The sequence below is a fragment of the Armigeres subalbatus genome, chromosome 2 (genome assembly GCF_024139115.2).
Source record: "Armigeres subalbatus isolate Guangzhou_Male chromosome 2, GZ_Asu_2, whole genome shotgun sequence".
Lineage (NCBI taxonomy): Eukaryota > Metazoa > Arthropoda > Insecta > Diptera > Culicidae > Armigeres > Armigeres subalbatus.
The window spans coordinates 85,226,796-85,240,065 of NC_085140.1; the positions used below are offsets into that span (position 1 = coordinate 85,226,796).

A 13,270-nucleotide genomic window follows, 5' to 3' on the forward strand; every position below is an offset into this window, starting at 1 on the left:
GGAGGTTGATGGTTCGAGCCCTCCAAGACACGTGGATTCTTTTTTGAAAATTTCATATCAATTTATCCATTTCGAAACATGTGTTCAACAAAAAAAAACAGATTTTCGTACGGACGAAAAATATGCAATTATTTGCTTTAGAAATCTTCAGAAACATCGCTGCGATCTACCAGTAAAGCTTATGACCTTCCAAAAAAATTTCAGGGTGTTCAGTACTGTTTACGGGTTTTCCTTCTAACTTCTAAGATTTCATGCAAGTATAGGTATATTTGTGATTTCTACAGATTCTAATAAACGCTTTCAGAGTTCTTCTTCTCATAGTCTTGCTACCAGGCATTTGGTGTGCTACAATCATAATAAACTACTTCATATTCGCATATTTCTGCGATTGTTCTCTCATATCCTTGTTTAGTTTCTAAACTTTTGGAGACGAGCTCGTCAGTCTAGTTACTATCGCTTCTGCCATATAGACAGGAGACTACATCACATAGTGTGGCATAGACTATATCAGTTTTCTAAGTGAATCATCGATCTATACTAGTAACAATAACAACACACTAACATTCTTCTCCTTTTCCAACTGACTGGCACCGTAGCGTAGGTTATTCACTTGGATCATGGTCCAATGTTCTGACCAGGCACGGAGAAGCAACCATTGTCAAGTACAGTCAGTCTTAGCTAAGTTAAGCTAAGCTGTATCCTTGTTTAGATATTCATTTTTTGTTTAATTCACCAATCAGTCAGTTAATTTTTATAACATTTCAGAAATTCTCTGAGCTACCCTAAGCTAGTAGAAATATTTACGTACTTCCAGAAAATTTTCAACAATTTTATGGAAGAGCAGAATCTATTAGAAACATCATTGAGCACTTTTTGGAATTAAAAGAATTCCTCACTCAGACTCTGAGAAGCCGTTCGAAATAGATTTCTCCTTCACACTCCCGAAAACCTCCACGATTGTCAGTTTAACCTCTGGTAAACTTTCAAATCTCTAATTAACTTTAAAACGTTTTAACTTTTTTTCTCAGATCTTTAAATTGAAACAGTATTGATAGTTATGCGTATGGTATATTTTTACCATAATCATGGGTAGGACAATGCTTCGACTGTCCTACCCAGGTATTTTCATGCGTAGGACATGTCCTACTTGTCCCACCCACTCCCGGCGCCACTGTAAATGGTTATGATCGCAAATTCTGTTTTCGTTTCTACTAGCTGCATTCTTGATATCCTTGATTTTTGATCATGTGCCGTCCCTATTCTAACATTGTTCAAAAAAATTCCAAAACCCAAATGCTTCAGAGAAGGAAAAAAATCTGCCTTTAAAATTTTCTCAGTTACGCGTTACATGGGTAAGGGAGGGGGTACCAAAAATGTTACTTTTTGTTACGAGGGTAAAGACGCGCGGCTACAAAGCAAGACCATGCTGAGGGTGGCTGGGTTCGATTCCCGGTGCCGGTCTAGGTAGTTTTCAGATTGGAAATGGTCTCGACTTCCCTGGGCATAAAAACATCATCGTGTTAGCCTCATGATATACGAATGCAAAAATGGTAACCTGACTTAGAAACCTCGCAACTAATAACTGTGGAAGTGCTTAATGAACACTAAGCTGCGGGGCGGCTCTGTCCCAGTGTGGGGATGTAATGCCAATAAGAAGAAGAAGAAATTGAGTCAAAATAGGTCGTGCGAGACACCTCAAACTTCATGATTTCACAAACCAATGATCGAAATGATATTTTCAGGGTTCCTGGGCCACTCGGCTTAAATCCGGCCACAATACAAAATAGGACGTGTGCCACTTCATACTTGATGATTTCACGAAACAATGAAATAAATTCTGTTTTTGTGGCTTTTAGGCCATTTGGTCACATTGGCTGCGATCCGTGAAACCTTTTAAAGGAAAACTTGTTCAATTGAATCAAAACAGGTTATCAAAATCAAGCCTAGTTTAGTCGGATTCGGATTGTGTCATTGGGTCATTAAGTGTCTTCTCCTAACGAGAAGAGCAAAAATATTTAATAATAAAACATTAAATTGCTATTAGCCTATTAGCCCAAAATTTGGTATGTCAATTGCCAATGTAATGCGATAAGAAAGCGAAAAGTTGAATTTCTTTCATAATACCGCTTCTACCGGCAGAAAACACAATACATAGTTCACTGATTTCAGCTGTTATACTTCATTCAGTTATCCACGTTGTCTCATCTGGCGAAACTCTCACTCTGCGAGGCATTGGAACACCGTAAATTTCATACAACAATGAATTGCCCACGTGTTGGAAGAATCTCACGTAGTTGTCGAACCGTACGTTGAATTCCTCCCAAAGAGGAAGTATCGGTTTCGATTGCCTTCGTTCCGTCAGTTCATCTTCGGTGGGAGCAAGTTTCATAGTCTTGTTCACGTAAGTATAGAGCATAGATGATGATGAAGCGCTGGTCGTTGTTACATGATGAAACAATGGAGGGATATTGGAAATACTTTGCCCTCTTTCAAGGTGCTGAATCGCAGAGTCATTGGCGTGCCGATAATCTATGCTGCCTACAAGTACAGTTAACGTAACGTTGTCCATGTCGGAAATTATATAGTTGTCTAACGTTAATCCAGGGAAATCTGCTACGAACAGAACATCGGAAGTGTTGCTCCAGGAATGTACTTCCTGTGTCGTGCTATCTATCATTGTGCGCATCTCGGTGAATTCGTGTAAAAGAGGTAGTACCCAGTCGACCGGTTCGATAGGTGACCATTTGGCAGTCAAAATATCCACTTCCGGATTAAAAATGCGCTGTAAAAATCGTCCATTCATGCTGCACCAAATGTCGAAATAAACGGAGAAATTAGTGAACGGACGATGATTGTCTCGGTACTCTGCACGGATGTTCCGGTCTATGCAGTGCGCGAATTGGTAAGCCATATCGGCATGCTTAGTCCATCGGTCGTTGTCCACAAAGGCATATGGTAAAAGATAGAGGGACTGGTTGTTGTTATTATCAACTACTTTTATTGATGTAAGGACGGTATCCCAGGCGTGAACCATCATATCCCAGGAATATCCATATAATCCATTGGTCCAGTTATTGTAGCCCTTGGTTATGAAGTGCGAATAGGGTAAGAAGAGCTGAAGTGCACAGTAGATGAGCATAGTTGACATAGTCAATTTTTTGGATCTTGGAGAGGCGACTGGATTTAGATACTTTTCACTTTTCTTAGACGCATTCCTTTTGTAGTTGGTATCATTTTTGAATGATAATTTCTTCCATACTAATCGCGGCCAACTAACGCTGTAGTACAGGGGCAGTTGAGTCAAACATACCCAAGGAAACATACCAATGTGAAAAAGCCTTGAATTCATTAAGTGAAACGCACATGCGAACAAAGTGGCAATTTTTCGGGTTGGCGCGTATACTAGGAAGAATACAACCGAAGTATCAAATATGCATCCAAACCAATGAATGATCAGCAGATCAGTAAGTTTTGGACCCATCAGTGATCTGAAACGAGAATAAGTTTTTTACCATTATGAATAACGAAAGATGACTTACCAAACATACCTGAAAGGAAGAAACACCCAATGGTAGCTCAGATTGGTCATGGCATATCCGGAGAGCCACTCGGGACACATCTTTTTCAATCCGGCCAAAAAATACAGAATGAAGAATTGGTATTTCAGGATGAGGTAATTCCAAAATGGTACTTCCGGTTGCAATGTTTTGTTCCGCCAAGCGTCCACCGAGCTGCAATGCAGACGTGTTGTAGATTATTTTTGTGAGCATAGAAAGTTTTCAGGTTTTTGGCAATTACTGTTATATTCATTTCTGTGTATAATGTGTTGTAGTAAAATTAAACATACACACGATCATACATATATTAGAATAAGCTAAACAGACCTACATATAATTAGTGCAAGGAATTATCCCGAATTTTACAATCCCTCATCTACTCATCATTTCTCGACATCCAGTGGCTGAAAGAGATTTTTTTTGGAGACTATATCCAAAATGACAGCCCGTCCCATTGAAAAGAAAACCAAAAGCTAACAACCTACCCCATTCGACCAACGAGTGCGACAAACACGATAGAGATGGCCGATCCCAAGTGCGCCAAATGTGGCGACAAACATCGGGCCACCGAAAAAAGGCTGCAGAACGAGCGGAGTTCCTGGAAATCCGAAAGAAGGCTTTCACCAGGACCCTGCCGAAGAAGAACCGTGTTTCTGCACTCAACGAGGTGAACTATCCGACCATGATGGCTTCCCGACGAGCGATTCCAATCCTTCCACCGTTACAACCGCACTAGCGACTAGCAGCAGCTGCGTCGGTTCATGCTTCAGTACCATCGGCTCCATCCTCCAGCGAATGGCCCCGCTCCCTCTTCTTGGATTCCGTTTGCAACCGGAGAACGAAAATGTCCCACCGGAATAATCTGCTCTGCTCTACACCCCGGAGCAACTGTTGTCGATCTTCACGTAGCTCGCCACTCAGCTGTGCGGATGAAAAACCCAGGTCTTCACTCTTGGCATGTTCATCATTGAAAATGACTGGTTTGGTTTATGGTTTATTATTCAAATTGATTTAATTTAACAGCTTTATGCAAAATATTTCTGATAGGAAGCAGTTAAATGCAAAGGTACGTTTTAATATCCTCATCAAAAAGAACAAGAAAATAAAATCCTGAGATTGATGTCCAGCATTATAAAATTATTATCTTAAAATATCCAAAAAGGAGGATATTTTAGTGCAAAAGGAGGACATCCGACTTTTATTGAAAAAGGAGGACATGTCCTCTTTTAGGATACCATATGATCGAAGTTACTACCTCTGTCGGCACAATCACGCTCATCGCGGCGTACTGTCTAACTCAAGCCAAAGCCGGCGATGGTTCATCGGCCGCCCTGCGGAGGGATATCATCAAGCTATCTCAGAGGTAAGGTCAGTACCTCATTGTCGGCGATCTGAATTCCAAACATCAAGCTTGGGGCAACAATCGCGGCAATTTAAACGGCGCCATCTGGAACAACGATATGGAGGAAGGCCACTACACGATCCTGAGTCCGAATTCCGCCACTGAGTCGGTTCGGAGTTCATGCTACAATCGACCTGTTCATCCCAAATATGCAAGATCACATTTCGCAGCCGGTTGTCTACCAGAGCTCAGCTCGGACGACTATCCAATGATGGAGGAAGTGGGCTCCTTGGTCAATCGGCATCAACAGTCCCGGCGAAATTACCACCGAGCAAACTGGGAGCAGGAAATAACCACCGAGTAAACAGCAGCAGGTTGTCGATTCCAACATCAACTATGTACGAGGCGCCTCTCGAAACTTCGGAGGACATCGGCTTGCAGCTGCGCTCCATCAAACAGGCGATTTTGGTGGCCCGGAAGCCGCATGTACCAACAGCTCGTTAGGTAAGCAACACCCTCATCATTGATATACTCACCAAAGATTTGATTCGTTTACGAAATGTCACTCGCAGGCAGTACCAGCGTACTGGGCTGCCTGCGCTTAAGATACGTTGTATTCGCTTGACATCATCCAGGCCAGAATTGTGGATCTCAGGAATAGTGATTTCTCAAATAAGATACGCGCTCTTCCAGACTATGCTAAGCCGTTCTGGGAATCGACCAAAATTCTAAAATCCAATCATCGGCCCATTCCACCTTCGACCCCATCAGACAACAATGGCTCTAAGAATCTGAATATCAGTGTCTTCGTCTCAGCTACTTCCCATCGTCAGGATGGAAGTCAGGCAAAAGCATCCCCATATGGAAGCCTGGGAAGAATCCAGGCCAGAATGGTGGACCTCAGAAATAGTGATTTCTCCAATAAGATCCGCGCTCTTCCAGACTGTGCTAAGCCGTTCTGGAAATTGACCAAAATTTTAAAATCCAAACCTCGACCCATTCCACCTTTGATCTCATTATCCCACATTATCCATTCCACTATACGCTGATTGTTGTCGCTTACTAGGACTGGATAGGGGAAGAGGCCAATGTATGACATGATGGCCTGGTGTACAAACTACATCGCTACAATCTTCCCAGCTACCTGATGAAAATCATCAACAATTACCTGTCGGCAAGGACATTCCGAGTCTCAATCAGCAGAGCGAGTTTCAATGCGCACAACATCGTCGCTCAGTTGACAATCGCTTCTGGCGCGCGGTAGACGTTTATTCCGATAGCTAGAAGAACCTTTGCATTCGAACCTTTGAAGAACATTTGCACTCGACGCAACATGTGACACAGAGGAAACACTCAGGTCATCATTTCCCCCCACTCTAAATCCCCTAAACATGGCTGGGCCTGGGGACTGTAAAATCATCCTCAATGGCACAGGTTGACTAAGGCTTGACCCTCGACAGCAAGCTTATTTTCCGTCAACAAGTTGACAAGACGGTGACAAAGTGTAACGTTTTGTTACTACTTACACTTTGATCATCCTCGGTCGTCATTGTCCCTGAAAAATGAGCTTGTTGTCTACAAGCAAATCATCCTCCCCGTGATCGGCATGCCGGTATGGGAGAGATGCGCAAAAACTCATCATCTAAAACTCCAACGAGCTCTAAACAAGTTCCTGAGGATGATCCACAACACCCCTCCCAGGACACGAACTTCTGAGGACCAACGTCTGGCCTGGATAAAAACGCTAGAAGATCGCTTTGGTGAGAGCAAAGATCGGTTCAGGGTTCGTTGCTTCAGGCTATCCGGGATTTGTGTCCCAACTAGGTTATCAAATTATAAATATATTGCATAGTTAGGTAGGTTATCAAATTAACAAATTTAAAACTATCAGAGCTCTCTGCGAGCCGGAATTTACACCTGTGTTTAGAATAATAGCAGCGGAAGCCGTTTTTCATACAAAATGGTCAACTTTGACAAGTTGTAACTTTGCACCCCGATGACCGATTGAGCTTAAATTTTGTCAGTGAACTACAAATATGATGAATTTTACACATACTAAGTAGTTTTCCGAATGACGCGTTCAAAAATTACGCACTAGGTCAAATTGTTAAAAAAATAGCAGCTTTTATTTTTGATATATTGGCCAATTCAAATGTCAAATTCAACTATTTATATTTTTTAAATTATAAACTTAGTGTCTCGTAGCACCTGAATTCAAAATGATAACATTCCAATTAATTGTTTTCCTGATATTTCCAAAACAAAAACTGCTATTATTTTGAACAATTTGACCTAGTGCGTAATTTTTGAACGCGTCATTCGAAAAAATTATACGTACTATGTGTAAAATTAGTAAAATCATATTTGTAGTTCTCTGCCAAAATTTCAGCTCAATCGGTCATCGGGGTGCAAAGTTACAGCTTGTCAAAGTTGACCATTTAGTATAAAAAACGGCTTCCGCTGCTATTATTCTGAACACAGGTGTACATTAGAATATTATCTTAAACCTTAAGCCGGAATGTACATTAGAATATAATCCTTAAACGAAACTAAAAAGTGAAAGCTAAAGATGAAGTGCCTAAGGGCAGAAATACTTTTATTGTTAAATTTATTGTACCACAAAAACAAAAAAGAAAACAAAAATGAATTTTACTACTACTACTGAAGGCAGTAATTATTCATTTGTCTAAAAATCGAAAATCATATTGCGAAACAAATAGATGGAGTACTTCATTCATTTTAACCAAGTACCAGAATAATTAATAATGTTATCGCGTTACCTAATTTGCTTCTAATTGCGGCAAATTGTTGACAGTTTGATAGTTTGTAGCTTAAGATTATCGACACTTACTAGCATTTGTGGGCATCCGTGAATAGGAATATCGTTCCAAGTAATCCGTACAAGTAGCTGTGATTATTCCACGCACTTTTGTCCAGCAGAAACACATACCAATAGCTAGTAACAAACAATAGTGCACTGAACCTAAATCGATAGCCCAGCATGATTCCCAACGCTCCAAGCCACATCACCAGATACAGGATTCCCATCCGCGGATAGCTGAGCGGTTCCATTCCGGTGATGAGTGGAAACTTGCACCCTCTGGGGTCACCCCAGCGAAAGTCCAAATCGCCACCCCCGCGCTCCTCCGGAATGTCAATCAGCATCATCAACCCAAACAGCATCCGCGCTACTCCGATGCCCGCTGCGTCCGTCGGGCGGTATATCAGCGTCATAAATCCATCAAGCGATTGGAAACTCCGCAAGTCGTGACCACAGTACTTGTGGAGCAGATGAGGCAGGTTGGTTCGCAGTGTTTGCCATCGCGAGGAAAATGTTGTCTCTGGCTCGTTATGTTTTTCACCCATCTTCATTGGTTATTTATCGGTTTTCGGTTGATTGGCAAAGGGGAAAATCAATTCAATTGTTGTGGTTACAAAAGATGATATCGTTTCGAAGGCGTCCGTGGAAATGGGGGCTGGCTGTTTGCTGTTAGCTATGATGTATCACTCAGGGGAGTGTTTGATTGCAATGCGATAGGTAATAGGGCTTTCACTTTCTTCACCAAATGATCCAATAGCCTACATCTCTGAAAGAAGATTTATGCACTTCCAAAACATTTCTTGCGTAAGACGTTATAGTTTGGTAATAATCAGTTTATTAGATGGAAGGTTTGAATTCGCAAAAGGGCCGTGAAATTGAAATACACTTTGCAAGGATGAAGCGTAGCTGCACGAACTGAATGTCTGATTCGGTTGACATCCTTTTATATTTGCGGTGTCGCTCGGAAGGATGCTGTGCAGATTGTAAAATTATGGAGCGAAATGGACAACGCGCATGGCATTTGAAGATTCTTGTAGCACATCGCACAAATGTAATATGGGGCAAGCTAAGTTTAAATTATCTGCTGCTTGTTTATTTTCATTATTGTATGTGATGTAAATATTGCCGGGGTAAAGGCAAAATTTTTAGAAACAAAAATATTGGCTGTAATGGACAAGATAACATATTTTCCGCTTCCGTGGAATTGGTAACAGCGTAACTGCTTCTGAATTTAAGTTCGTCTGAATTATAATCTCGGTATAAATCAAAATTTGTGAATGGTGGTGAACTAGCATTTAAGCTTAAAGGCGAATAAATATGGAAAGCGATTATTAAAAAAGCTTAAACTTCTTCAAAAATAAATGATTTGACGCGGCTTTTGCCTTTCTTCTTGGGAAAACACAATTAAGCTCGAATATGCGTTTTGAATATAGAAACAAAAACAATATTTCGTGAAGGTGGTTAAAATTTCTAGAAAATTTTGATTCCTTCAAAAGTTAGGTTCGTCACTTGTGAATTATCTTTAACGTTGAAGTTACTCGCATGTTTTATGCTCATAGAGATATTAAATTATTTCGACTATCTGATATGTTTATGTCGTCATTAGTGTTTTTCAGGATAATATGGGCCTTCCAGAGGACAGGGTATATACCTACATCGCATTGAAGCCCGCCTTCTCGATGCTGACACGCACTGGTAATGGTGAGGCATTTTTGGCGTAATTTGATCATTGATTTTTTGGCGTCAGTAGTAAGAACTACCATTGGGGGCGTAATCAGTCAAGCGAAAAATCAATTGAAAAAATGTCAGGCAGTTTCGAATATTACGAAATTTTTATTGCATTTCATCGTCTATAAAATGCAAAGCAATCGTCTAATTTATTGAAAAGGACCCCAGGAATTACGAACGAATTGCTAACGGAAATGTCAACGGAACTCCTGAAGGCATTTCCGACATTGAATATCTTTGGACATTCCTTCCAAGTATTTTTTTCATAATTTAGTCTAGGAAATTTTCCTAAAAATCCTCTGGGAATTACTTCGGAGATAAATCCAGCAATTCCTTTGGAGAGTCCCCAAGATTTTTTTTTGAAAATTCAAAGAAGCAATTTAAGCAAATTTCAAAAATTTCTTCGGGAATTCCTTTACGAATTCTTTTAGAAATTCCTTCAGAGATTATTTTAGAAATTTCTTTGGAAATTCCTTTTAGGAATTCCATTGAAATTAGTCTAGGAATTCCTTTGAAAATTACTTCGGAAATACCTTAGAAACTTCGTTCAGGAAATCCTTCGTAGTAAAACCATATATGAAATTTCTTCAGAAATTCCTGCAGGAACTATTGCGGAAATTTTGTTGAAAGATGTTTTCCGTTCATTTATTTAAGTATGAAATAGGAAATACAAAAATATTTTTTGGAAGAGTTTCTAAAGGAAATTTCAAAAGTATGTCCAGATGAAATTTTTGAAAGAACTGTTAAAGTAATTTCCAAATGATAAAAATATTTCTGAATGAATTTCAGAAGTGACACCCGAAAAAAATCTCAAAGGAAGATCTCAAGAAATTTCTAATTATATTCACATTCTTTGGACATAGAAATAAAAAAAAACAGATTAATCTACCTAGCGGTGATGATGCCTTTCTCGCTCATTATAAAAGGTATCGAGAAAAGTACTTTAGAGAGATCAAAGTTGCACAAATATAAAGCAAATAATGGTTTTTGATTGTCATAGAGACTACCAAATTCTTGAAATAATTAATTACAAGCAACAGGCGATGTAAATCTTTAGTTGTTTTCAGTAATCGTCTAATTCAGCGGTTCTCAACCTTTTTCATGAGTGGTACCCCTTGAGATCTTTGCATTGATTGAGGTACCCCTTGTTTTTTTAACCGAAGGCTCATATTTCTAAAAATTTCATCGGGATACCGACGAAACACTTAAAAATTGGATCTTGCTTTTCGATGAAAAATAAAAATGTTGATATTTGGCCAGTACTATAATATCACGATTTGTAGTGTTAATAATGTAATAATGTACCAACATAAAACAGTTCAGACAGTTCATACGAAACCTTAGGCGTGAAACGATACAAATAATTATCCACTGAGAAAGACACCATCCCGTGTTGAAACGTAAAGAAACGAATAAACCCGTTTCTATCAATAAAGACTGCGTAGCCGTAAAGTTAAATAGTTACAGTTAATCTTACATCAATAGTTCCTGAAAGTGTTAGCCTGCAAGACCACGGTGAAGTCGGGTGGAATCAGTGAATCATGTAAAAATAATATGAAATGCCTCAATTTGAATATAATGCCATTAAAAAATGAAAATAAGCGTTCAAAATTCTTGTAAATTCTCGAAATTATGATTTTTATTAGTATTACACAATATTTTGAGTATGCCGGACTTTGAGTGAAACTGCAATTCTGTACGAAATTCCAGGAATTAAAAGCATATTACTAGGTGTCCATTTCTGACACATTTTCTGACATTTTATTGTACTCCAAGTTATGATAGAAGTGTTGATTTTTGATGGATGTTTTAAAAATTTAGTTACTTGGGATTTTATTTGAGAAACTATGATTATAATAATGCGTCGTGCATCTTGAAACTTCCATAACTCAGCAGAATCATGAATTGCTACAAAGCAGATCATGCTGAATGTGACTTGATTCAAGAGGAGACCCGGATCGGACTAGTCATTTTTCATGGCTAGAGATGTCAAGTATGCATGTATTTCGATTGTTCATATTATTTCTCTTTCACAAACCTATGAAGCAGGAATCTGATACCGAATCTATGAAATAATAGTTATAAATGGTTTGAAAATGTCGGCGTTCTGGTGGTTGAGTTGTAAGTATACTTGAGTGTTCCTGGGCTCAATCTCAATCTTCGCTGTTGGTAATTTAAGAGACGAAAAACGTTAGATCATGCCTTCTTTAGGATAGAAATGGATCACAATAATGTCCTTTTTACTCCGGGCAACTTTTGTGCGGTACACTAATTATGTGAAGAATTTTTCTTTTTTTTTGCAACCTCATTTGCGCTCTACTTTTTTTGTATGAAATGACAAACCATTACGTAATTAGCACATGGTCTCTATGAACTTCAGGACTCCAATTTTTAGGAGAACTTGTGTTGCACTCCTCTTTAATAGTATGCCAAAATTAGTGCCCGTTTTGTCCCAAACATTACTGAGGAAAACTAGTTCTGGCTAAATACGTAGTAATTTTTTTTAATTAGTCAAGATACCGTCGTGCGGGACTTCTGGGGGTAGTTTAGATTCTTTATTTTCTAAAAAAAATTAAAGGTAAAAAATTTGAAACAGAAAGTTGCCATCTAACCATCAACAAGACATTCCGAATAATGATAATGGCAATTTGATAGTAATTTACGTTGTAATTCTTGTTTCAAAATGTCCAAAGTAACTCCCGATTTTTTAAAAGAAGCCCCGCATGACGCTACTTGTTATGTGCAACTGTACATAATGACTATGTTAAGTTAAAACTGACTCCAAAAAGCTCACCTGAAGTAGCTTACATGGGGACACGAACCACACTTTGTTTATGCAAAGAAGGGTGCTTTATGTATTGATGCCTAAAGTCACCCTCGCACATTAATATAATCAACAGAAAGAATCAATGCTGTTATATTTGGCAACTTAACCTCAAGTTAACGGAATAGGCTAAAAAAAAATACGTTGAGCTTATTCGAAAAAGGTCCTAACGGATGGCAACTAAAACAATGGAATTACTTCAATACTTTTCTATCAGAATAATAATGGTTTCACAGAAATATGACTTTATGTGAATGAATCCTTAGAATGATTCCTTAGAATTGTCGCACATACAGTTTCACTCCAATATGGCTTACAACATGCCGTCAAAACAAGAAGTACTGCGCATTGTAAATTTTTAAAGCAAACAAAGATCACGAGAAAAGTACACGATTTAACATTTTAAGCGTGAAAATGTTCGAAAACTGTCATATCATTATTAGGTCTACTCAGCTCCATTGTATACAAAAATGATTGTAAGGCCAAAGACACGAAGCAACTCATATGCAGGATCAGAAGCAGAAATCTGGAAATCGAAATGGCAGATTCGTACAGCGGTCATGTCATACCAGTAAGACTAAGCTGCGCACACGGCGAACCACGGAACATATGCTAATATTCATTAGTCAAAGTTTGAAGACTAAGGACTACTTTTTGTATAACATATATCAGATTGAACTGTACTTTTTTGTGTTTTTTCTCCCGAGCCATTCTTTTCTTTCCAATTTTTCAGTTGCCATTGCAATTTTAATACAACGTCCGCCATTACGCATTTTTGTATCAGGTACCCCCAGATACCAGCAAAGGTACCCCCAGGGGTACATGTATCCCAGGCTGAGAACCGCTGGTCTAATTTATTGAAAAGGACCCCAGGAATTACGAACGAATTGCTAACGGAAATGTCAACGGAACTCCTGAAGGCATTTCCGACATTGAATATCTTTGGACATTCCTTCCAAGTTTTTTTTTCATAATGTAGTCTAGGGAATTTTCCAAAA

At 39.1% G+C, this 13,270-nt stretch overlaps 1 protein-coding gene across 1 annotated transcript; it reads right to left on the reverse strand.

Annotated features, from left to right (window-relative positions):
• Positions 1–2,083: 2,083 nt before the first annotated feature.
• Positions 2,084–8,680, reverse strand: LOC134214661 (vitamin K-dependent gamma-carboxylase). The gene is made up of 3 exons (XM_062693985.1): positions 7,751–8,680; positions 3,549–3,731; positions 2,084–3,488 (listed from the first exon to the last, which is right to left on the reverse strand). The coding sequence occupies exons 1-3, from the start codon at positions 8,269–8,271 to the stop codon at positions 2,180–2,182; spliced, it is 2,013 nt and encodes a 670-aa protein (XP_062549969.1). The 5' UTR covers positions 8,272–8,680; the 3' UTR covers positions 2,084–2,179.
• Positions 8,681–13,270: the final 4,590 nt, after the last annotated feature.